This window comes from Epinephelus moara, chromosome 14 (genome assembly GCF_006386435.1).
Source record: "Epinephelus moara isolate mb chromosome 14, YSFRI_EMoa_1.0, whole genome shotgun sequence".
NCBI lineage: Eukaryota > Metazoa > Chordata > Actinopteri > Perciformes > Serranidae > Epinephelus > Epinephelus moara.
In genome coordinates, this window is record NC_065519.1 from 23,315,716 (window position 1) to 23,338,438 (window position 22,723).

The 22,723-nt window shown below is 43.2% G+C and overlaps 2 protein-coding genes across 3 annotated transcripts in view; one reads left to right on the forward strand and one right to left on the reverse strand.

Moving 5' to 3' along the window:
- The window catches only part of fsip1 (fibrous sheath interacting protein 1), a 48,913-nt gene extending 42,103 nt beyond the window's left edge, over positions 1-6,810 (forward strand). Inside the window, exon 9 of one of the 2 annotated variants that reach the window (XM_050062019.1) lies at positions 6,290-6,810. In XM_050062019.1, the coding sequence (XP_049917976.1) occupies positions 6,290-6,409 (120 nt within the window). In that variant the 3' untranslated portion in view covers positions 6,410-6,810. The remainder of the gene's footprint in view (positions 1-6,289) is intronic. The other variant, XM_050062018.1, reaches the window with a different exon arrangement.
- Positions 6,811-9,572: 2,762 nt separating this feature from the next.
- Positions 9,573-18,502, reverse strand: LOC126400762 (thrombospondin-1-like). Its single transcript, XM_050061694.1, has 22 exons — positions 18,332-18,502; positions 18,147-18,230; positions 17,293-17,852; positions 17,114-17,192; positions 16,895-16,984; positions 16,685-16,794; positions 16,224-16,349; positions 15,676-15,772; positions 15,410-15,583; positions 15,139-15,315; positions 14,871-15,044; positions 14,500-14,780; positions 14,197-14,415; positions 13,984-14,091; positions 13,418-13,577; positions 13,189-13,307; positions 12,571-12,805; positions 12,205-12,432; positions 11,848-12,119; positions 11,666-11,763; positions 11,434-11,573; positions 9,573-11,335 (listed from the first exon to the last, which is right to left on the reverse strand). The coding sequence occupies exons 2-22, from the start codon at positions 18,208-18,210 to the stop codon at positions 11,328-11,330; spliced, it is 3,519 nt and encodes a 1,172-aa protein (XP_049917651.1). The 5' UTR covers positions 18,211-18,230; positions 18,332-18,502; the 3' UTR covers positions 9,573-11,327.
- Positions 18,503-22,723: the final 4,221 nt, after the last annotated feature.

Consider the following 22,723-nt stretch of genomic DNA (forward strand, 5'->3'; position numbering starts at 1 on the left):
ATATATGGCAGAATATGTCATTTTCCAACTTGCTATGGTGAGATACATGTAAAAATGTAAGAATTTAGTCACACGGATTTGTTTTTTTCATTGATATAAAATTAATATAAAATACAGGCACATAGGAGGACATGGAATGATGGCAAATCTGGTTAGCCCAGATTGTCCTGAAAAAAACAAACAAGATATAGCATGTGTATGTAGCCTTTATGACTGTGATATGAGCTTAAAAGTAAAGGCAGTAAAAATACCCCAAAAACGCCCAGGGCCCATAGGGTTAACTAGTGCACTGTGATTTAGTTCTTTTATGCATCTTCTTTCATTGTTAGCTTTATAATTGTCTGACTGGTAATACATAGCTCCTGGCTGTGGAGTGATTTAACTGTCCACACATTCTGACCTCATCAAGATGGCTGTATGGTCACTCCTCCCGAACACAGGCAGCGCAGTACTGCAGCCACCTCTATACAGATGCAGTGATCCACAGCAGGATCAGGACAGCACCTCTCATTTCCACTGTCACACCAGTCCTTATTTATGGTAAAGCACTCAGTTCCTCTCCTTCTCTCTCAAATTACAAAACCGGCAAATCATTGTGATGTCATCTATTCCAGGACCTGGTAAAGACGTAGTAGATAAAGGATCCTCCCCTATGAAGTCTAGACGCTGGTGGTAGTAATGGTGGTGATGAGATGAAGAGGGAGCTTAGGATGTGGATGTGAACAGGAGTGGGCTTTTGTTGAGCTTGTCCGGGGCTCTGGTTAAGATGACTGGATGTGAATGGGGTGGGGGAGGGCGCAACGATCCTGCCTAAAATGACAGCTGACAGGAGCAGAGAGGAGAACAGATTTAAAGTTTGGCAGCAGGAACATGAATGACTGAAGGAGATCGTGGCAAAGTTTGATGGGCATGCGGAGAGGGAACACCCATAGTCAGCTGATGGGTGGAAGTGGTGTGAATGGGATAGAATGGGAGAGAATTGTGAATGGATATAGCATAAAGAAAGTCTTCCTGATAGAACTTAGGCTGAGCTTCATTAGATCAAGCAGTGCTAACAAAACATAAACATACTGGTAGTCTGCCATTAATGTTAAGGTTTCTGTCGCATGCTCATTACACAAAGTAGCAAGTGGCATGTGCAAATTGAGATGACGTCATCGTTTCTCAAGTGCTTGTTTTGCACATCCTCACAGATACAAAGTAATTGGAGTTTTAAAAAATCTGCACTGTAGAAGGCGTTTTCAAAAGTCTCCATTTCACTGACCTAAATCTGTTTGCATGTTGACGAGAGGCCAAAATGTGGAGGGCCCGAGTCCATAGATTGTCCAGCTTGTATTTCACATGTTTATGCCAGAGGATGTATGTTTTGGGAATAACTCCAAAACCAGCCTCGAGTGTATCAGCTCACACAGCTGCGCACTTCCTTTGACTCAGCAACGGTCGCCAAGAAAAAATACTTATCTTTATGTATGTATTTAGATCTTCTCTCGCAGTGTGTTTGCTCTCACAAAAGCCACTCATGGCAGCTTGAAAACAGAAGCTTGTTTAGTTTTGATAAAACTTTTATCTCCTGCTGCTCTATTCATCCGTTTCCTCGTGGAATCAGTCTGATGATAATGCTGTGTTGACAACTTCCAACCAGGCTCGACATTGTTGTTCCTGTCTCGGTGATAACCCAGTGGAGACGGGTTATTCTCTGGAACCACCTCAATCAAACATATCATGTGTTTTCTTTGGACAGCTTTTCTGTGTTCGCAGCTCTTTACTCTGCTGGTAACTGAAATGAATATGGCGTCTGCCGTGAAGCTAAAACTGGGACTGTAAAGAGCTGAGCTGGCTGTAATAGTTTTCTTTAACTGGCTTTTTAGAGACTAGACAGACAGGAAAACACATATCAGTCACCCACAGACACTCTTGGCCTCCCTGGTATTAAGGGCACCTGAGGTCAACCGCTTTCAAAGAGTCACAGCATTTTGTCACGGCAGTAAAAAATACACTTTCCCCCATCTCTTTTTCCCTCCTCTCTGTCGGAAAGTCTAACTTGTATTCCGCATATGTCCGGCTGGTACTGGTTAAAGGCATTTCTGGCCATTAGTACTCCAGCCAGTGGGGCACTTTTTTATTGCCCCATTCACGACACTCAAACGCTGACATGCCCGTAATTGACGTGACCTTTTTTTTTTGTGCCACATGTCTCAAGTTGCTGTTATGGCTCACTTATGTTTGTGCAAATGTTACAGTTCCAAGCAAATCATTTATTCTTGGAGTGTGATGTCATTTACACCTATTAAGATGTAGGATAAACACAGAAGGGAAGCAAAGTGTATCCAAAATGCTGAGACATCAACTTGGTACAAGTATATATGGTTTGTGCATGCACAATTTGGACATAGGACTATGTTATTCTGCTTTTTCATTTAGAGGTGAAGGTCAAGTCCAGCGGCATGTCTTGCTACATGCATGTCAAAAGAGAAACATGCAGTGCTGCAGGGGGCACGGAGGCTGGAATGTGTCAGTGGTGCCTGTGGTCTCCTGTCCGTTGGACGGAGAGGATTTGCAGCGTCTGTGTAATGTGTAATTGAAGGGGTCATAAATGTGTAACATGGCCCAACCTGCCATGACCTGAAGGGTGTCATTACATTCTGAAGGACTTTGAACATGGACTAGATTTTTCTGAAAGATGTCCATCAGCAGCGGGGTCCTGGTGAGATGCTGGAGAGTTTCAAAGGCTGGGCTGGTAAGAGGAGGAATACAGATGATCGATGAAGAGTATTAGATTCAGCTAGTGGGGATAGATGAGACACAGGAATGTGATTTTGTCCTGAGTGACTCAGCGGGATGTGGGTAAAAGGGGGAAAACAGCTACATGAGCACAAAATTTGCTGTGTCTCAGGACAGATGCGTCACACTGTATTTTTTCCAACACCCAAATATAAAGGTTATTATTAAAGTTGCATTTGAACTTCTGTCTGTGGATCTCAAAACTGCAATAATGAATACTTGTATATATAAATTTGTCATTTGACATGTTGGGAAATATGCATGTTCACTGTCTTGCACCACTACAGTATGAAGCTAAAGCCATCAGCCACTTAACTTAGTTTAGCATTGAGTCTGGAAACCGGTAAACCTGATTAGCAAGTTGTGTCTTGTTGCAAAGCAAGCCAGTGTCTTTGTGCTAAGCTAACTTAGCACAGCCGCAGCAGGCAGCTGTTTTCAGCACAAAGTCCCTGACAAACACTCTGTACCCAGAGTCATTCCATGAGCGCTGCAAGGTTTGTGTCCCCAACATCTAAAGAGAAAAACTAGGCAATATAAAACTGTCAATTTTTCTTTCAGTGTCTGAAGACACTACTTGAAGTGTACTTATTAGCATGGAGTCAAATAAATTTGAATAATAAAACTACAGTTTTTACATTTTTAACTGTTTGACCATCTCTCACATTCATGTGAACAAACGGTCAATAAATATTGTACTTTAATAGGTACACCTTGCTAGTACCAGGTTGGACCCCATTTTGCCTTCAGACCTGCCTTAAAGGGATAGTGCACCCAAAAATGAAAATTCAGCCATTATCTACTCACCCATATGCCAACGGAGGCTCTGGTGAAGATTTAGAGTCCTCACATCCCTTGCGGAGATCGGCGGGGGGAACGGCTAGCGCACCTAATGGCTGACGGCGCCCTAGACTAACATCCAAGAACACAAAATTGAAACCACATAATATCTCCAACATGCTCATCTGTAGTGATCCAAGTATCCTGGAGCCCCGACATAAAAAGTTGTTTCAAAAAACATCATTTGAACTCTGTTTTTAGCCTCACTGTAGCCTGTAGTCACATAAAACAACTTTTTATGTCGGGGCTGCAGCACACTTGGATCACTACGGATGAGCATGTTGGAGATATTTTGTGGTTTCAATTTTGTGTTCTTGGACGTTAGTCTGGGGCGCCGTCAGCCATTAGGTGTGCTAGCTGCTCCCCCTGCCGATCTCCGCAAGGAATGTGAGGACTCTAAAACTTCACCAGGGCCTCCGTCGGCATATTGGTGAGTAGATAATGGCTGAATTTTCATTTTTGGGTGCAGTATCCCTTTAATTCTTGGTGGCATAGATTCAACAAGGTGCTGGAAACATTCCTCAGAGATTTTGGTCCATATTGACATGATAGCATCACACAGTTGCTGCAGATTTGTCGGCTGCACATCCATGATGTGAATCTCCCGTTCCACCACATCCCAAAGGTGCTCTATTGGATTGAGATCTGGTGACTGTGGAGGCCATTGGAGTACAGTGAACTCACTGTCATGTTCAAGAAACCAGTTTGAGATGATTTGAGCTTTGTGACATGGTGCGTTATCCTGCTGGAAGTAGCCATCAGAAGATGGCTTCTTCTATTGTCCAGTTTTGGTGAGCCTGTGTGAATTGTAGCCTCAGTCTCCTGTTGTTAGCTGACAGGAGTGGCACCTGGTGTGGTCTTCTGCTGCTGTAGCCCATCTGCTTCAAGGTTCAACGTGTTGTTGGTTCAGAGATGGTCTTCTGCAGACCTTGGTTGTAACCAGTGGTTATTGAGCTACTGTTGCCTTTCTATCATCTTGAACCAGTCTGGCCATTCTCCTCTGACCTCTGGCTTCAAAACTCACTGGATATTTTCTCTTCTTCAGACCATCCTCTGTAAACCCTAGAGATGGTTGTGGTGAAAATCCCAGTAGATTAGGCACCAACAACCATGCCATGTTTAAAGTCACTTAAATCACCTTTCTACCTCATTCTGATGCTCAGTCTTGACCATGTCTACATGCCTAAATGCATTGAATTGCTGCCACGTGATTGGTGGACAGATGAACAGGTGTAACTAATAAAGGGAGTGAATGTATGTACTTTTCAAATGTCTCATAAAATCAGATTTTTTTCATCTTGCTGCATGTTAAGCATCTTTGCATCCCATCACATAACACCCCATCACATATGTCTGCATATAGTGGGTTTAGAAAGTGCCTGAGCTTGCACAGTCTGTTTCATTGCAGGTCTAACATATTCTTCATGCTATAAAACACAATCCTACATTTGGTTCTACTCAAAAACCTAAAAATTCCAATGTCTAATCTGAACAGTTTCCATGTGGCGACCCATCACTGCCCAGAGACAAACAGTTGACACACAAGGTTGGAGCAGCTAAAAGGCCAGATATTTCCCTCAGGAGTTGATGGAGACCAAAAGAGAGCTGAACGTGTTTGCTAACAGTATTTTAGCTTGATGAAGTAATGATATTTCAATGATATTTCGATTTCAACGGCTGGTTCCGCTGCCCCCAAATAGCCAAAACGCTTAAACAATGCCATCGCATCAGGACAGGGACAGAATAACTAGACCAGGTCATCCCTTCGTTAAAGCCAGGGACATTCTGTTCAGCGTGGGATGACAGCAAGAAACAGGAGTGCACATGCTTGGACAACAGTGACAGTGATTACTATTCCACTCAGATATTTAAGGTCTGGCTCTCCTGGACACCTCTCTGGCATAATGCTGGTGTCATGAAACGGTAATGACTTGATATTACTGGAAGAAATTGACTGTCGGGTTGCAGCTGTCTAAACAAAGTACAGCATTCTCACATCAAGAGATGGCAACTGTCTGTGATCCGTCATGTGTAGGTAAATTAATCATGTCACGCTTTATTATTATGATAGAGGAATTAAAAGTTTACACAGCCAATTTGGAATCAGAAATAACAGCTGCCAGTTGACGCATCAATCCTGTGAATAGATACAGACATTTATTCAAATTCTGAACCCTTTCCCTCGTAACCTACTTTTAAAAGGCTGGCGTTTCTCCTTGAACTCACATGCACTCCCAGAAGGCTGCATGTGAGGAGTCTGACTTATCAGTAGAAAAACAACACTTATATCCAACTGGAAGTGTTTGTCCCGGACGGCTTCCAACTAGGCACAGGGGGAGGAGCGCAGTTATATTATTATGAACTGCCACTGTTATCACAGGTCATGCATTAATACAACAAATTGTCTGGATTAGTCATGAGTACAGGTTTAAGCCCAGTAATGGATCTTTGTAATAGGAACACGTTCAGGGAGGATGTTAGGAGGACATCAGCAGTTAGAATGAAAAATATTCTGTCATCGCCTCTGTAATAATCGGGACATGTAACCTCGATGCTGCCAGAGGTTGACTGTGTGCGCATTATCATTGACTATGTTTTTATGTAACCCCGTCGCCTAAAAATCATACATCTTTTAAAGTCATACATGCATTATGTTTGTGTCGTCCTGCAGAACGAGTCACCAGATCTCACTGAGGAGCAGTTACTTCGTCTGTTGGAGGAATGCGAGCTCACAGAGAGCGGCACCCAGGATCTTGAGATGATTGACAGTGCCACAAGACCCTCAAAATGACTGAGATGGCCCTGACCCATCTGAAGCCCTGTTATCAGAGAGTCTATTAGGATGCATCATTGCCGGGATGTATCTATCAGGTTCATAGGGGGTTGTAAGAGAAACTAACTGGAATCTAAACATACTTTATGACCAGAATTTGTCACTTTCACAATAGACATTTTAAACTCACAAACTCCTCGTGATTATTTAGGACACTGTAAAGCTTTTCGATTTATGTAGATGTAACTAAACTGTCTTTTATATGTGCATCGTCCACCATGTATCAGTATTGAAAAAATAAAGTTCTAACTTTTGGTTATTTGGCACCTGAGGGAATTTTTTAACCTAATTGGTGTCTGTGTTTTCAATATGCAGCCGGATTGTGTCCCATTGTTTTTATTTGTGTTTATAGCCCTGCATGAGGAAACAGAGCAGCAGGGCCACCCTTTGTATTAACCCGAGTATCATAAATGAGAACAGAAAATTGCTGTCATTAAATCTAATAACCGGGTACGGTGGCCGCAGAATGTTCTACTGCACACATAAACACTGAGCTGATAGCAGCGGGGCTGCTGGGTGGATTCTGAACACTATATTGTATTTACTTTAAAGAGATACTGTGCTGATTTTCAACCAGCTTTGTATCATAACAAGGTGGGCAGTATGTGTGGATAGAATGTGGCAAACTTTTTTGCCTGGGCCCAAATGTTTAGGATTGTCGCCGGCTCTTGGGCTGTTGCTCAAACTACAGATTGTACTTCCGCACCACGAACACAAAGGATGCTTTCACACCTGCCCTGTTTGGTTTGGTTCAATCGAACTCAGGTTTGCCTGCCCCCTAAGTGTGGTTCATTTGGGCAGGTGTGAACACAGCAATCGCACTCGGTTGCGCACCAAAACAACCGGACCGAGACGTTCTTGAAGAGGTGGTCTCAGTGCGACTACAAACGAAGAATGGTGGTGAGAACGTGCTCCATCTTCGATCCAAACCAACTGCAGTCACATTACACATTGTTTGGGTTAAACATGAGCATGTTACAGTCCAGGAGGATTATTAATGTGCACCTCCTCCTCTGACATTAGAAAGTGTCACATTTATCTTGCGTGTACTCTTCTTCAATGTTTGGTTTGCTTCCTGCATTTTTCCCGCATTAAAATCCTGACCAATCAAGAGCAGCTTTCTCGCACAAGTCATTTGATCTGGACCACTTGTAAATGCTGCCATGAGAACACGAACCAACTCTAGGCAATTATGCAACTTTGTAACAAAGTTAGTCCCTGATTCGGATCGAAGCAAGACAACTCTAGGTCTGAAAGCACCGAAAAAGTATAGAAGTGGGTCGAGAGAGAGTGACCGCCCTCCAATGTCTGATCAAACTGTAAAATGAAGCAGCGCTGATCAACTATGAACCAAGATTCTGTTAATGTGCTGCCCATTTCTTGCCTAAAATGTTGTTAGAAACATATTTTGGTGTACTGTTTAACGGTAATACGAGAACACTTGTTAGCAGCCGGCTGCCATATTATTTCTTGTGTCAAAACGGACAAGCTTGCATCATGCCACCCACTAGTGTTAGTTAATCCAGTGCGGTGCAGTGCATTTTGGTTGTTGTAGAATTTCTACCACTTGAGCAAAAGTGAAAGCCACAGTCCTTTTCCCCTGTTTTCTCTGGTCATGTATTTACGTCTTTCTGCTGCATAAATCAAGTTTTATGACAAGGCCATCTTTCTTTAAGCCCTGTCAGTTATGTGTTGCTGTTGAAGAGGACAGAGAGATGATTTGTGCTGCACAGGACTCATATTCAGATCCACCTCAGCATTCCTGTCATTCTTGCCTCTATAGGTGATTTGGTTCAGAGTGCATCAGATTAGTAGGGTCCTCTGAGACTGGACCCTTGTGACCTCTTTCCATCTTAATTTTCATTTAAAAAGATGGTCAGCTTATTATGCTTTTTGGCTCGGGAGATTTGTGGACCTGTTGACAGGACTTGTGTTTGCTCTTGCTCGCACAGCGTGAGTAGCAAGTCCGCACCTGGCTGACCTCAGCCAATAGGTCCTGCCTTTCCTCTCACCCAGCACTGGACACCTACGGGCCTGTTCGCCTCACTCTTCACCTCACCCACACGTTCTGACCCCGTCTTAATGGCAGGATTTTGCTCACATTCCTCTGGGCTGACAACTCAGCAGCCAGGTGAGCCTTCAAGGTCAAACCCCAGCGAGAGCCCTGCTGTCAGTGAAACGTGCAGCGCTATCTGTTCGGGAATCTTAACAGACACCTCAGCACGGGTCCAAAAGAGCACACGCAAACACTTTAAAGACTGATCGCACTAGATTATTTAATAGATTTGTTATAATTTTCTAGATACATATGCAGCATGAATCTGTTTTACAACACCATTCATGTCATTGACACAATACATCTTCAGAAGGGAAGATCCGCCGCTCATTTGGGGTAATGGAAACACAGTGAGCTCAGTGTGGTAAGAATGAGGTCACCTCTAATGTAAAGAGACCTGCGGCATACTGAGACTGTCTGGGTTTTCTGGCACGACCCTCACTGGTGCCTTAGATTACAGCTCTTTCAGGCCCTGTGAAACATCTAAGTGAGCAGTCTGAATTCTGTTTTCTGGTGTTATACTGGGGCAAGGTCTGAACAGCGTAGCAGTCGGCGAGCTGCAGACCCACTCTCATGTGGATACTTCATCTACTTTGACAAGTTTTATTGAGACGTTTTTATGAAAACTGTGGAATTTCAATGCACATTCTTGCTGGCAAGAGCGGACCACAGCCGCAAGTTTACATCCCAAAAGAGAGTGAATTCATCACTCAAGAGTGCAAAATTCCTCGTGTCTAAATCTCACGTGTGGTGTCGTTGTTTTGAAGGTGTAAGGAAATGCCTGTGTAATGTGTAATCAGATCTGTATGGATGAGCTGTGTAAGTGGGTTATACTTCATGTTGAGTTTTCCTGCTGTTGACTCCCAAGGATACTCCCTTTCTCCAAGGCTTCTCCAGACTCAACTAATGGATTCCAGTTGCTTGACACAGCATGGCTCGGCTCCTTTTGCTTTTTTAGGGAGAAGACCTCAATCAGAGTAGATATGAAGTCCAAAAATCACTCAGAAAGAAGTTCTGAGACTATTTAACTGTTTGCTTGCCCAAAAAGACACCAAACGACCAGAGTAGTTTTTTTTCTAAAGTGTTTATTGTTCACTTGACATTACAAAATACCAGGTAGGAGTATAAACAGCACTTTGGGTAGAAACTATAGTACAAAGTTTATAGAAAAGCTTCACTAATAATTAAAAAAAGACACATACAAAAACCAAAATAACAAAGACATCCTCATGTCAGTGTGCAAATAAGTTTATACAGACAGAAACGCTTCCATATGAGGCTACGCTTCTAGATAAATTATTTAAATAGCATATATCTACACAAATGAAATAACCTCAACATAGAACAAACATAATAATTTATCCAAAAAAAAAAAAAATGCACAGGAAATACATATAGCAAAACATAGTCAAGACAACATTTCTTTAATCCTTTACGTTCCTGTTTGGGCTTCTAGAAAAATATCTTATATACAGCATATAAATGATACTAAAGTCTTGCTAAATAAAAAAAAAGAAGCCAACCAATTTATACTCTGTTGCTAAGACAAGTGATTCTTGTGTATTGCTGGCCTCAATACAAAAAGAATTAATGAGGTAATATTTGTACATGAAGGGTTTCCTTTGATTTTCCCTTGTCAGAAATGTACACACAAGCTCAGGCACACCCGTCATGCACACTGTGCAGAAGCAGAATATTTAAGAGATGCTGTAAGTGATGCCTATCTTTGACTTTTTTTACTGGTTTGGTCAAATGTAATGCCGTATCTTGCCATTAGTGGGTATTGATTTCAGTTCATCGGAGTAGATTGCTGTCAACATTTTAATATGTGATGAGCGAGAGTTAAAGCCTGTATGGTAAAAAAGTAAACACAAACAGCCATACTTAAAATGGTTAACTCATGACAGGAAATAGACTGGCCCTCGCTGTTTACGTCCCTTGACACTTTCAGTACAGATTAGAGATATTAACAAAGTATTTGCTAATGATTACTGTTCCAAAGCAGTGTTCAGTGCACCTGCTTCGGGGCCCTGTGCTGTCCTGAATTTTGTGCTGTCCTCGTTTCTTCTAGTGCTCTTTCCTGAGAAGACGAATGTTCTGGGCCAGCCCTAAGCGTCGGCTAAATATGAGACCTTGTACAGACAGGTCTGCGTGACAGTAGGGTGAGGGGTGGTTAAAAGGAATTATTTTTGTCTTAAGAATTGACGTGGTTGTCTTCATAACTATACTTGTTGGGTGGCACGTATGCACAAACACACAAACAACATTCACTCTCTTTGATAGTAACAGTCAGTCCATACTGTCCATGGTCCCTCAACAGTTCCTTCAAGGGGTACATTGACCCCGGCCTAAGAAAGTTCTCCTACTGCTTTCTTCATACTGAAACAAGCATCTTTGAGTCCACAGCAGATGTATATTAATGCTCAAAAATAATAATAATAATTATAAAATAAAAACATGGAACACTCTTCCCTTTGGTCCCTCCTCCACAGAGGAATACTGCCAACAGTTCAGGTGTGCAAAGCAATAAAAACGTGGCCCCCCACTTCAATGCAGGTCAGAGCAACTAAGTGAGAGGGGCCAATTTCTTCTGAGCAGAGCTGCGCTCACAATTTGAGTTTGGTGCAGTGGTGCAGAATCATCATTGAACTTTCATTTGGCTTAAAGTCCTGAGGTCAGTTTACCTCATGTTAGCTCACTTGCTCGTCATTCCTCCGATGTGCAGTTCTCAAAAGAAAAAAAAATTAAGAGATATCGATCCAGGTCTCGTATTATATATTCATATGGACAGACATCCTTCTGGAAGGCTCTGTGGTCAAATTATGTATCTGAAAGAAATTTAAGAAAGAAAGCATGTTACAAATAAAGTCTAAGGTGGTGAAACCATTCTGTTTTGGAAATATCAAACCATTGCTCATGTGCTTACCTCTGCATTCGTATTTAAGGTCTGAGAAGTAAACCATCTCCTGAGAGAAGACGTACAAGCCTAGTCGCCCGCCAGCGTATGTCTTGTCATAGATGTTTCCAGAATCGGCCATGATTCTCTTGCCTTCATACATGACCACTCTAAAAAATCAAATGTAATCACATGAGCTCTTGCCATTTTGATACAAATTATGCAGATTTGTCATTAAGTGCTTTGGAGGTTTTGAACTCACCTAATAAGTCCACTCTTGGGTCTGTGGGTCAGATGCCATCTGTAGGCGGTGAAGTCCTTCCAGCCGATGTTCTTGGGGTCGTGCCACAGAGTGCGCACCTATAAACAATGAATTATGATGGTTAAAGTGAGAAAAGCTACAAACATAGTGCTGAATAACATCTCTAAGTCAACAAAACTCACCTGTCCGGGGGTGTCTCCGGTGTGCCACAGGGCGTTCCTCAGATGCTCACCAGGACCGGTGGTGGAGTTAACCACTTTGATTGACAGACCAGAGTAGCCCTGAGCTCTTGTGGGTGTGTGAGACCAGTAGGTCTGTGTGATCTGTTTCCACATCACTGTGTAGAAACGTGAACTGGACTGGTAGCCGAACACGAATCCGGCATAGTCATCGTCTCTGTCCGTGTTGATGAAGAAAGTTCCACTGAAATCCACTGCGCTGAACTCATCAAAACCTGAATTAAGATAAGAGATGGTTTAGAGACAGTTCGCTACCACTTTGTGTCCATGCAGCGAGCTGTCTGTCTGTGTGTTACTTACCAACAGCAATGCCAGGGTCGCAGTTGACGGTCTGCACCAACTCCTTGCCCTGATGCCGGACCACCCAGTTGGGGTCAATCTGGGAGGTGCCCTTGGGGTCCAGAGGAACCATTTGGAATCTGCGGAAGTCTGTTTCACTGATGGCAAAGTTCTCGGGGCACACATCGTAGATGTCCAGAACATTGTCTTGGTCAAAATCATCTTTGCACACATCACCACGGCCATCACCTGAAAGGAAAACATAGACATGGAGATCACAAAGATGGACAAGGAGCTCCAAAACTAAACCTGACAGAAATCAATAAATTGACAAATCACCACTGTTTCAAAGACCACATATGACACAACCTCGAGAGAAAGACTCACCATCAGAGTCCAGCTGATCAGGGTTGAATGCCAGCCTACAATTATCTTTGTCATCAGGAATGCCGTCGTTGTCATCGTCATGGTCGCAGGCGTCACCCTTGCCATCCTTGTCATGGTCTGCCTGGTTGGCGTTGGGTATGTAGGGGCAGTTGTCCAAGTTGTTCTGGTGACCATCCTCGTCAATGTCCTGGTTGTTGTCGCACTTGTCTCCTACGCGATCTGAGTCAGAGTCGATCTGTAGGAGAACCGAATTCCTTTATGGTGAGAATTCCCACTCGCTCTATAAGACTCTTGTCCTCGCTTCAAATAACTCCCTTCACTGTTTCTCGCCAGCCTCAATATGAGAGGTGCTACTGATTTAAATGTAGCCCCTTGTTTTCAGGTATGCAAGCAATGTCCCTTCAGACAAGTGTCCAGTGTCCCTGCACCTCAGCAAAATTACACATTCATATTTGTTCCAAAGGTGGATGAAAAGATTGAGTGAGGCACTCATTTTTTCCTCAAAGCTGTCACATTCCTCTTTTTTATTAAAGCAGGTGCGATTTGTGCTCCACAGGAGACGTCTTCATAGCTACATGACAGATAAGGCTATGTTAAAAAGGTGTGATCTGATGTTACCTGATCAGGGTTGTGCTCCAGTGGGCAGTTGTCACAATGGTCTCCCACCCCGTCTCTGTCGGTATCTCTCTGGTCCACGTTGTAAACATATGGGCAGTTGTCGTTCTCGTTCAAAATACCTGTTGAGTCAAAACATGCTTATCTTAGTCTTCAGGACTGTGCGAATGCTTTTCAAGGCTGAGGAAATGCGTTAAAGATAACTTGGATGTAATCTGAATAAACCACTTACCATCGCCATCAATGTCAACAGCACAGGCATCACCCTCTCCATTGTTGTCAGTGTCAGTTTGGTCAGTGTTAGCCTCGAATATACAGTTGTCACAGCTGTCGCCAACATCATCTCTGTCGGCGTCATACTGGGCAGGGTTGTACACTCTTGGACAGTTGTCCTAAATTTCAAGAGAAATATCAAAAGCGCCATTAAATTACTAAAATGGGTCATTACTCTCAGTAAGGGTATTTATAGGAATAAAACTCTGCTTTTCATGGCTCGTTTTTTCTCCAGTGTTCATTGGAATGTGATATTCCACTGCGAGCGAGATGGTAATTTTTACCGCAGCATTTTTCTTGCCCAACTTTCCAAATCCACACTAAGAATTATGGGCAACAAGCCACCTCGTCCTCTATTCTGGCTTTATCCTATGCTACTTGTTTTCCACTCTCTGGTGAAAGCACACACACATGGAGACTTTACATTCCTACTGCCCGAAGGAAGGATGGCTGCTGCTGATTGCTATGTCTGGTCTCTGAGGAAAGCACTCCTTTGGGCTAAAATAAACGGCTGTGATGACTCACCCTATCATCGGGGATCCCATCGTTGTCATCATCATGGTCACATTCATCACCCAGGCCATCTTTGTCGTGATCTTCCTGGCCAGAGTTGGGAAGGCTGGGGCAGTTATCCTGTAAAGCAACAAAGGGGTGGTTAAAGAGGCAATCATCACAATAATAGGCTGCAGATGGGTAATAATGGCCTTTTGGATTTCTGTCAATGTGGGGTCTGGCTACCTTCTTGCAGTGGTAGGTGGCGTTCTCCACACAAATGAGGTCAATGTTGGGCCATCCATCCAGGTCACTGTCCTCTCCACAGATTCGGCCATTTCCGGCATACCCTGGCTTGCACTCGCAGCGGAACATGGACTCGGAGAAGACGCCCAAGTAGATGCAGTTTGCATTTTTATGACAGTCGTGGCTACCATCTTGGCAAGGGTTGCGAGGTTTGCAAACCTAAAGAAAATTATAGACAGTTGATAAAAATGCAAGCAGCTAGCCTACTAGCCACACGCACAATGGGTCAGAAAAAACTCAAACCTGTTTTCTAGCAGTTGCCATTTCCACTCCTCTTCCAAAGGGCTGAGGACCGGAGAAACGTGCAGGGCAGGGCAGGCAGTTGTAGCCAGGTTCTGTGTTCTCACAGCGATGGACTCCGTTATGTGTGTGGCAAGCATCGGGAACCTCCTTGCACTCATCAATGTCTTTGCAGGTGATGCCGTTCCCAGTGTACCCAAGTGGACACCTGCCGCACCTGAAAGAGCCATCGGGGAAGCTCGTGCACTTGGCGCCAGGGAAGCATGGGTTGGAGAGACAACCATCTGTAGAGAAAAAGAATTGGCACTTAAAAGGGTAATCTGTTGTGAATAATGACTTGTTTTATCCATATATGTTAAGTACCAAATGCCTACCGATGGGGCAGTCCTGTTTGTTGCACACTTGAGACATAGTACCGTCACCAACACAGTCCTTTCCTCCATATCTGGGGACGGGGTCAGAGCAGCGACGTTTGCGGGTCTGGACTCCTCCACCACAGGTAACAGTGCAGGTGTCCCATGGTGACCAAGGTCCCCAACCTCCATTGACTTAAAAATATCATAAAAACAACATTTAGTATGTTCCCTTGAACTCATACACTCTAACATACTGTCTATACTTTGCTGATAAGATTCAACTCACTAGGACAGGGTGACTTTTGGCAGATTTCGGTTTGACGTCCTTCTCCCTGGCAGTCCCTGCCACCCATCTGGGGTGTGGGGGAGTTGCAGAGGCGTATCCGGGTGATGACCCCCTCACCACAAGTCACAGAGCATGAAGACCAGGGAGACCAGTGGCTCCAACCGCCATCCTGTTTGACTGTGAGCAACGCATACACAATTAATTCATCATGCTCTCAATCTGAGAATATTTCTGATCACAATGGCTGTCTCAAAAATGCTGAGTGACTTACAGCGTTTGTCACATTCCTGGGGGTAGCAGTCACGGGTCTGGACAGAGGTGCCCTCACAGTTGCTGTTGATGCGGTCACAGGAGCGTCCGCGCTGCTGGATGCCCCGACCACAAGTCACCGAACAATGGGTCCAGTCAGACCAGGCAGACCAACCGTCCTCTGCGTAGTCGCTTGCTGTATGGGGGGAAGAGGGATCGTTATCTTGGGGGGACAACATCAAGAAGGAAGTAAAGAAAATTTACAAGCAGATTTAAAGAGGATCTTACGTGGTCCACAGCGAGGGCAGCACTCTCCATCGGGCACGGTGGCGTTAGCACATGGGATCAGAGGGCAGGAGATTTTGCGACACACTGTAGCAGAGTTCTGGATGGAGGAACAGTCGAATTAGTACAAGAATAATGAGTGAGCTGACTGGTTGACTGGCTACAGAAAAAAACTGAGGCTTTGCTGGTGCTGTTCCAAGCTTAATTGCTACATTTCACAATGGAGTGATCTCTATCAGGGACATAACACTCCTGCTGTGTTGATTAAAAGCATAATCCTCACCAACACTCTCCCACTAACACCTAACTAATTACATAACCTTTACTAGATGTTGCTGGTGGGGAAAAAGGCCCCATGCTGCTTTGTTGCTAGTTGAGAAGAAGTGTTGATGGCTTTCAGACAGAGATGATGTGGTTAGACAGAGAGGTGCTGACATAAACACTATTATCACTTCATTACAGCGGGGATACAGGAAACACGGCAACGAGTTTCCTGAGCTGATTCCTGACTTGCTTTAAGGCTGCATTCCAGCAGGTGTGACGACACTTACCTGGCAGGTGCACTCAGTGCAGCCATCCACGGTCCATTCATCTTTGTCATTGTGCACGATGCCGTTGTGGATGCAGATCCCACTGTGGATGTTCATTTGATTCATCAGCAGTGTGTTGTCCTCAGACTGGGGGAAAAAAGAGAGAAAAAGAAAAAGAGAGCTGCTCAGGATGGAGGATGGAAAACTTTCACTTTGCCAAAGTTCCAATACAAATGAATCACTGACCGACACCATGATTAAGACATTGCTTGACTCTAGCGAAGCAGTGCAAACGCAACCGACAGCCAAACATATTTGTGTATTCACATGGGTCTCATTAAGGATTTGGCAGGGGACTGCCATTACAGCGACAAGTGGCTATGCACTGGGAATGACTGGAAGCGGAGGGGAAGACGGAGACAAGAGGAAAAGAGGGAGTGAATAATGACAAGGAGCAGACCCTGATGGCCCTTGGAGCTTACCACTTTGCGGAGATTATTCGTCAGCTGTTTAACAACCACACCGAGTCCCTTGAGCTCCTTAAACATACCGGCGATGTCCTCACAAGAGAAGCCGCACACAGACTGCAGATCTGCATAAAGGAGAGAAGAGTCCAATAAGTTACTTCACCTCTTTGAAATCACAGTTGACCAGAGACACAAAGTTGTCTCATTAGGGAGGGGAGGTCTCACCTTTGGATTTGTGGCCGGTGTAATCAGTCCTAATAGCAGGGCTGGAGCCGTTAATTGGGTTGTCCAGGGTCATGACATCCATTGAGGTAGCTGCAGTGGGGCAAAGAGGAGATAAGACAAATGAATATCTGCTCACTGGAGCACAAAGTAGTATTCCATATTTTGCACTTGAATGTGATCCACACAGTTAAGGAAAACCAATCTATTTCTCAGACTTACCTCCTCTCTGGCATCCCTTATTTCTCAGTATGGCATCAAGAGTGGTCCCGAAGACAAAGCGCACATTCTGAAGCACTCCCTGAAGGACAATAAATTCCAGTTAAGAGACACTTACATCTGTTAAACCTTTATTTTCTTACACCAGTTGCTCTGTCAGCACAAAATATCTGTGAGCTTACCATGAATCTGTCCCTCACAGCTCCCTTTCCAATCCTGAGCTTGGCGATGTCAGCCACCTCCTGGGACAGCACTTTCTGGATCGGCAACTCCATGTCTGACATATTGATCTCCTCACAGCCGACGAAAAGCTGCACCCGTTCATCCTGAATAAACAGCGTGATGTTCTTCCAGTGCCCGGTGGCCAAACCGGCATCCTCTATGGACACGACCTGCTGCTGGCTCTCGGTGGAGTAGACCACATCCAGAGTGTTGGCATTCCCGTTGGAGATGATTTCAAAAACGGGTCCGGATCCGTCGTTCTTCTCGATGGTCAGGAGGCTGCCCCTGGTTTTCTTGAACTGCTTCAGGTTGACCAGGAGGAGGAAGCCTCTCTCAGCCTGGATGGAGTCGAGGAGGTCCCTGAGGGCGCTGTCAGGGACTTGGGGGATCAGGTCTGCGTTCAGGACCTTGTATGCAGGGCTGTAGGGATCTGCACCTTTGACCAAATTCACACCGTGGTGTCTCTTGTTTACGCGGGCCAGCTCGAATAAGTCAAACACACTGTTATCATCTCGACTCTCTGTGGTCAAAGAAAAGAAAAAAGACTTGAGTTTTTTTCCCTCATAATGACAGTGTGCATGTAAATGCAGAAAAACAAAGAAACCCGAGAAGTAAAAAGCTATATTTACTGTGACAATACAACAAAAACATTATAAAAATATAACTTTCTTATGGAATATTATCAAAATATCACAGTAAGAGAGTATCACGGCTACAGTCAAAGTCCCTGTAAGGATGATAACTTAAAATATGGAACTAGTAGTAAAGATTTTACAGGTAAAAAAGACTATTAACAATTTTTTTCCATCCTCACCTGCCAATCTTGCTCCTTCACAGCTCCAAAGCATCAACAGCAGAAAGATGCTGCACAGCATCATGTTGAAATCTGAAGTGATCCCTATAATGCAACCAGGAATAACACATACACTGTTACAGGACACATCCAGGCTACATTCAGTCAAAAATAAATACAGATAATGATAAGAATAGTGTACAAACCTTTAAAATGAAAAATCCCTTTGAAATAAGTTAAGAAAAAACTCCTTGCTTGTCCGATTATGTATCCCGTGTCTCTTCCTTTAGCTCTTGCAGCAGCTCATGCGCTTTGGGTAGATGATGGTCGCAAAGTCTCTCTGAGCTCCTGTCCGGGATTTATTCCGGTGCTTAGATTTATTCTACTGACTTATCCTGCCGATACCAGTGCTATTTAAACAGTTAGAGGACATTCCTGAGGTCCCGCCTGGACCAATGGGATGGCTGCAGGAGAGAGGGACGGACTAGTTTCCTTACCTCACAGCCAGTCAGAGGAACATCCGAGACGCACACACAGAGGGGAAAAAATGCATTCCTGAGCTGAATTTCCATCACCGGACAAATATTTCATACACGCTCCGCAGCCAAGACTTGGTCGTTTCCGGTCTAATAAAAGTTTAATTATTCGTCAAATAGTCTTAATTTTATTTCAAGTGTCATTTTCTTAAAAATATACAGATTTATTTTTAGTATGATCCACAGTAAGTAGGGCAATTAAATCATGAGGCTGGTAACACAAACCCAGTTATGAGTGGATTTGAAAGTCATATAAAACATTAAATTATATTCCATAACCTACAGCTGTGTATTAATTCCAGCTCTATATTTATGACATACAGCAGGCTTTTTACTGCGTTATGCTGTGCGTCTCAGCTTGCTGTTCCCAGTCTGGCCGCCAGGGGACTCAGTGAGCAATGAAAGTGTGTACCGGTCTGAGAATGAGAGGCAGGATACTGGTGTCTGGGCTCTGGGTTACTCTTTACCTATAAAGAGTAAAAATAGCCAGAGGAATGGATGACACATGCATGTCCACATCAAGCATGTGTTTATGCTTGAAGAGCACACATTGAATCAAAAATACTAAATGTGCTGTACAGGAAAATTGTAACTGAGTAAATGTGTTGTAATACAATGCAAATGTAAGATATTACAAATACTGGAAAATACAGGAGAGGAGTGTTTTTTTTAGCTGTTTTTGTGGTCTGTTTATTGGTATTTTATTTATCAAACAGTTAATATGAATACACGTTACAGAAAATATTACAATAGGACAACAGGACAGGATTTATAGACACGGACACACACAAAATAAGGACAAAGACATTAAATATAGCTTACAGCAGGACTGTTTATTTACGAATTTAATTGGGCCAGATTTCAAAACCAGAAAATGTAAATGGGCCAGACATTTTCAGCAGCCTAGTCAAAACTGTTTTTTAGCTTTTGGAAATGACAAATTTGAACAAATGCAAACGAATGTTGCAAAAAAAAATAAATAATAAAAATAAATAAACAAATAAATAAATAAATAAAATAAAATAAATTTAAAAAAAAAACAATGCTTATGGTTTCACTTTTGAAATAAAGAAAAATATATTTTTTGGTCACGTGATTCACTTTTGAAATAAAGAAAAATATATTTTTTGGTCACGTGATTATTATTATTACAAACATACACTAATATTGACTGGAGTAGCCTAGTTCCTAGGGACTTGGGTTGGGACCAGAGGATCACTGGTTGAAGTCCCTGTACAGACCAAGTATGGAGCGTGGATTGGCAGCTTGAAAGGTGCCAGTTCACCTCCTGGACACTGCCAAGGTGCCCTTGAGGAAGGCACTGAACCCCCAACTGCTCGGGGCGCCTGTCCAAGGCAGCCCCCTCACTCTGACGTCTCTCCATTAATGCATGTATAGGTCCTATTTGTACATGTGTGTGTGTTTCGGGCCTGTGTGTATGAATCCCCTCAGGGATTGATGACGTATATCTTCTTCTTCTCCTTCTAATATGTAGGCTATATATAATACAGATACTATCATATATATGATTATAAGTCATATTTCTATTATGATTGTTATTGTCATCATTGTTGCTGTGCATCTCTCTATGTATCATTTTGTTGCACTGTCAATGCTGTAATGTTATTAAACTGATCTGCTCTGTACACATCTGTTGCACGTCTGTCCGCCCTAGGGTAGTGATTCCTCCTCAGTCTCTCTGCCTGACGTTTCTTCCATTTTTTCCCCATCAAAGGGTTTTTCCTTATCCTCTGTGAGGTTCCAAGGACAGAGCAGTGTCGTAGTCTGTAAAGCCCTCTGAGGCCAGTTGTGATTTGTGACATTGAGCCATATGTCTATAACTGAATCGAACTGAATTGTAGCATAGAGTTAAGGGGATTTATTGCCTAGGTCTCTCGTCTGCATGATCAGCGAGGGGTTGCCAAGTCTTATGGAATATCTCAATGGAGCCTCGTTAAGTGATTCTAAGATTTTCCAGTTGAATTTGTTACATAACATCTTTGATCAACGTAGTTTAAGTGGCAGCTTGTGCCTGTTTCCAGGTTGATAGAATAAGTCTGCGAGCTAAAGGGGTTATGAACTTTGGCAAGGGGGAAAGTGAGTCCTCTATGACGATGGTCCTCTCCACAAATGCAGCCAACAGCTGGGTCAGTGGTTTGTACCGTGTGTTTTGTGTTAAGCATTGTGAATTTCATATCTTATCCATTACATCCTTTAATGTTAATGTTTATAGGTTATTTTTAAGAAAAGATAATGTACTTTTCTGAAAAATGAGTTGCTTTTGTTTAAATCCTCGGGATCAGGCCCCGTGTTAAGGGCCAGGGGACGAATCTGATGTGTCGTGAGATGAATAACTGGGGAAGGAAAGAGGTATGCATAAAATTTTATTTGCGAAATATTGGATCATTCTTTTTTGAGCCTGGGACATTAAAATTAAATGAAGTTATCTGAGAAGTTTAGAGGTGAAGCATCTCTTTGGTGTGACTTTTGCAAGGGGCCACAAGCTTTAAAGGTTTGGAACAACTAGTTCTGTTGTATTTTATAAACTTATTATAAGTATCTTTCAAAGATCTTAATCTGTAATTTGTCCCTGAAATGAGGTGTAGTGGAAGAGTAAAGCAGTGGAAAAGGGAAATATACAAGTACTGTAAATTAGAAGTAACTCAAAACAGAACTAGAGTAAATGTACTTAGTTACTTTGCACCACTGTCCATACCATTTGATCATTAAAGGTGTATTTAAAAGCATTTTTAAATTCGTATGAGCTCAAATATTTGCCTGGATTCTTTCCAAATCGTGACATCAGCAGGCAGATGTAGGTCAAGGTTTATGAATGAGCATTTAACCTCTGACCTCTTCCACTCTCTCCTCTTTCCCAGATAGACTTATGTCACTTCACCCCTGACCAAAGATGCATTTTTTTTCTAACTGTCTGAATCACGTGCTCACTTGTGGATACAGAGCAAAGTTGAAGAAAGAGCGTGAGCGTGTGACAGAGATTAAAGCCTTGTGGAAAAACGGGGAAGCACAGAGGCGCCCACACGCTGTGATGACTTACACTCTAAAACAGAGGGAACATCTAAAAATAGGTTAGATATATGGACCCATGATTGTGACTAGATACAACATCTGGATACCTGTTCGTCAGCCAGTGTACACATACCACAGGAATTCAGATTTTTAATGATCTCTGTCACATGCAGGATTTACAACCTGCAGTCACCTCAGTGAAATTTAAGCCTAAAGGCAGTGATGATGCTTCACTGGTCAAACTGTCATTCAAATGGAAAATGGCTCCGTGGTTGTGAAATGGGATGGAGGTGTGGGATAAGAGTCTTTGGGTTTCATGGGAAACATTTTTGGAGATATCATGGAGATATCATAGGCAGGTGTGACTGGTTCCATCCCTGTGGGCGTGACCGTAATCTCACAGCGTGGGAGGTGGAACTGACAAGTCTGTGTTGGAGGTGAGGAGGCATGCCAAGCGATGAATACCCGCCGAAGTGAGCCAAAACTACAGCGTAGACAGATAGCGAGTGTTTACTCTGAGTGTCTCCCCTGGCGCTAGTTTCCAACTGGGGGCGCTTACACACACTCGTCAGTGAGTGGGAGAGCTCATTTCTGTTTAATCACAGAATTCTCTGCTCCTTCCTGCATGGGCTCCAGATAAAACACCGAAAACTAACAGAAACTAATTGCCTCATATAGTTTAGTCTGTTTCTGTATCTCACTGCATAAACTCTGCTCCAGTAGAGTTTGTTTAACAGGTTATAATTTGTAATACATTCACACAAATACATTTCTGTTTTGCAGCATGGCGTAACATGACATTATACAATAGTTCAAACCATAAACAGTTCACAAAATGTAATATTTTAAACCCCTGGTGTCATGACAGTCTGTTCAAAGCTCCTAGGCTGGACAAAGAAGAGGGAGGACACATGGGTAACTAACTAATAAAGTGATTTATTAACCAATAAAGTAACTAAAACAAGTCACAAATAAATGGGAAAAATCTGTGGAGTCAGTGGTTTCAGGGTGTTGTGCTGTAAAAACAAAGAA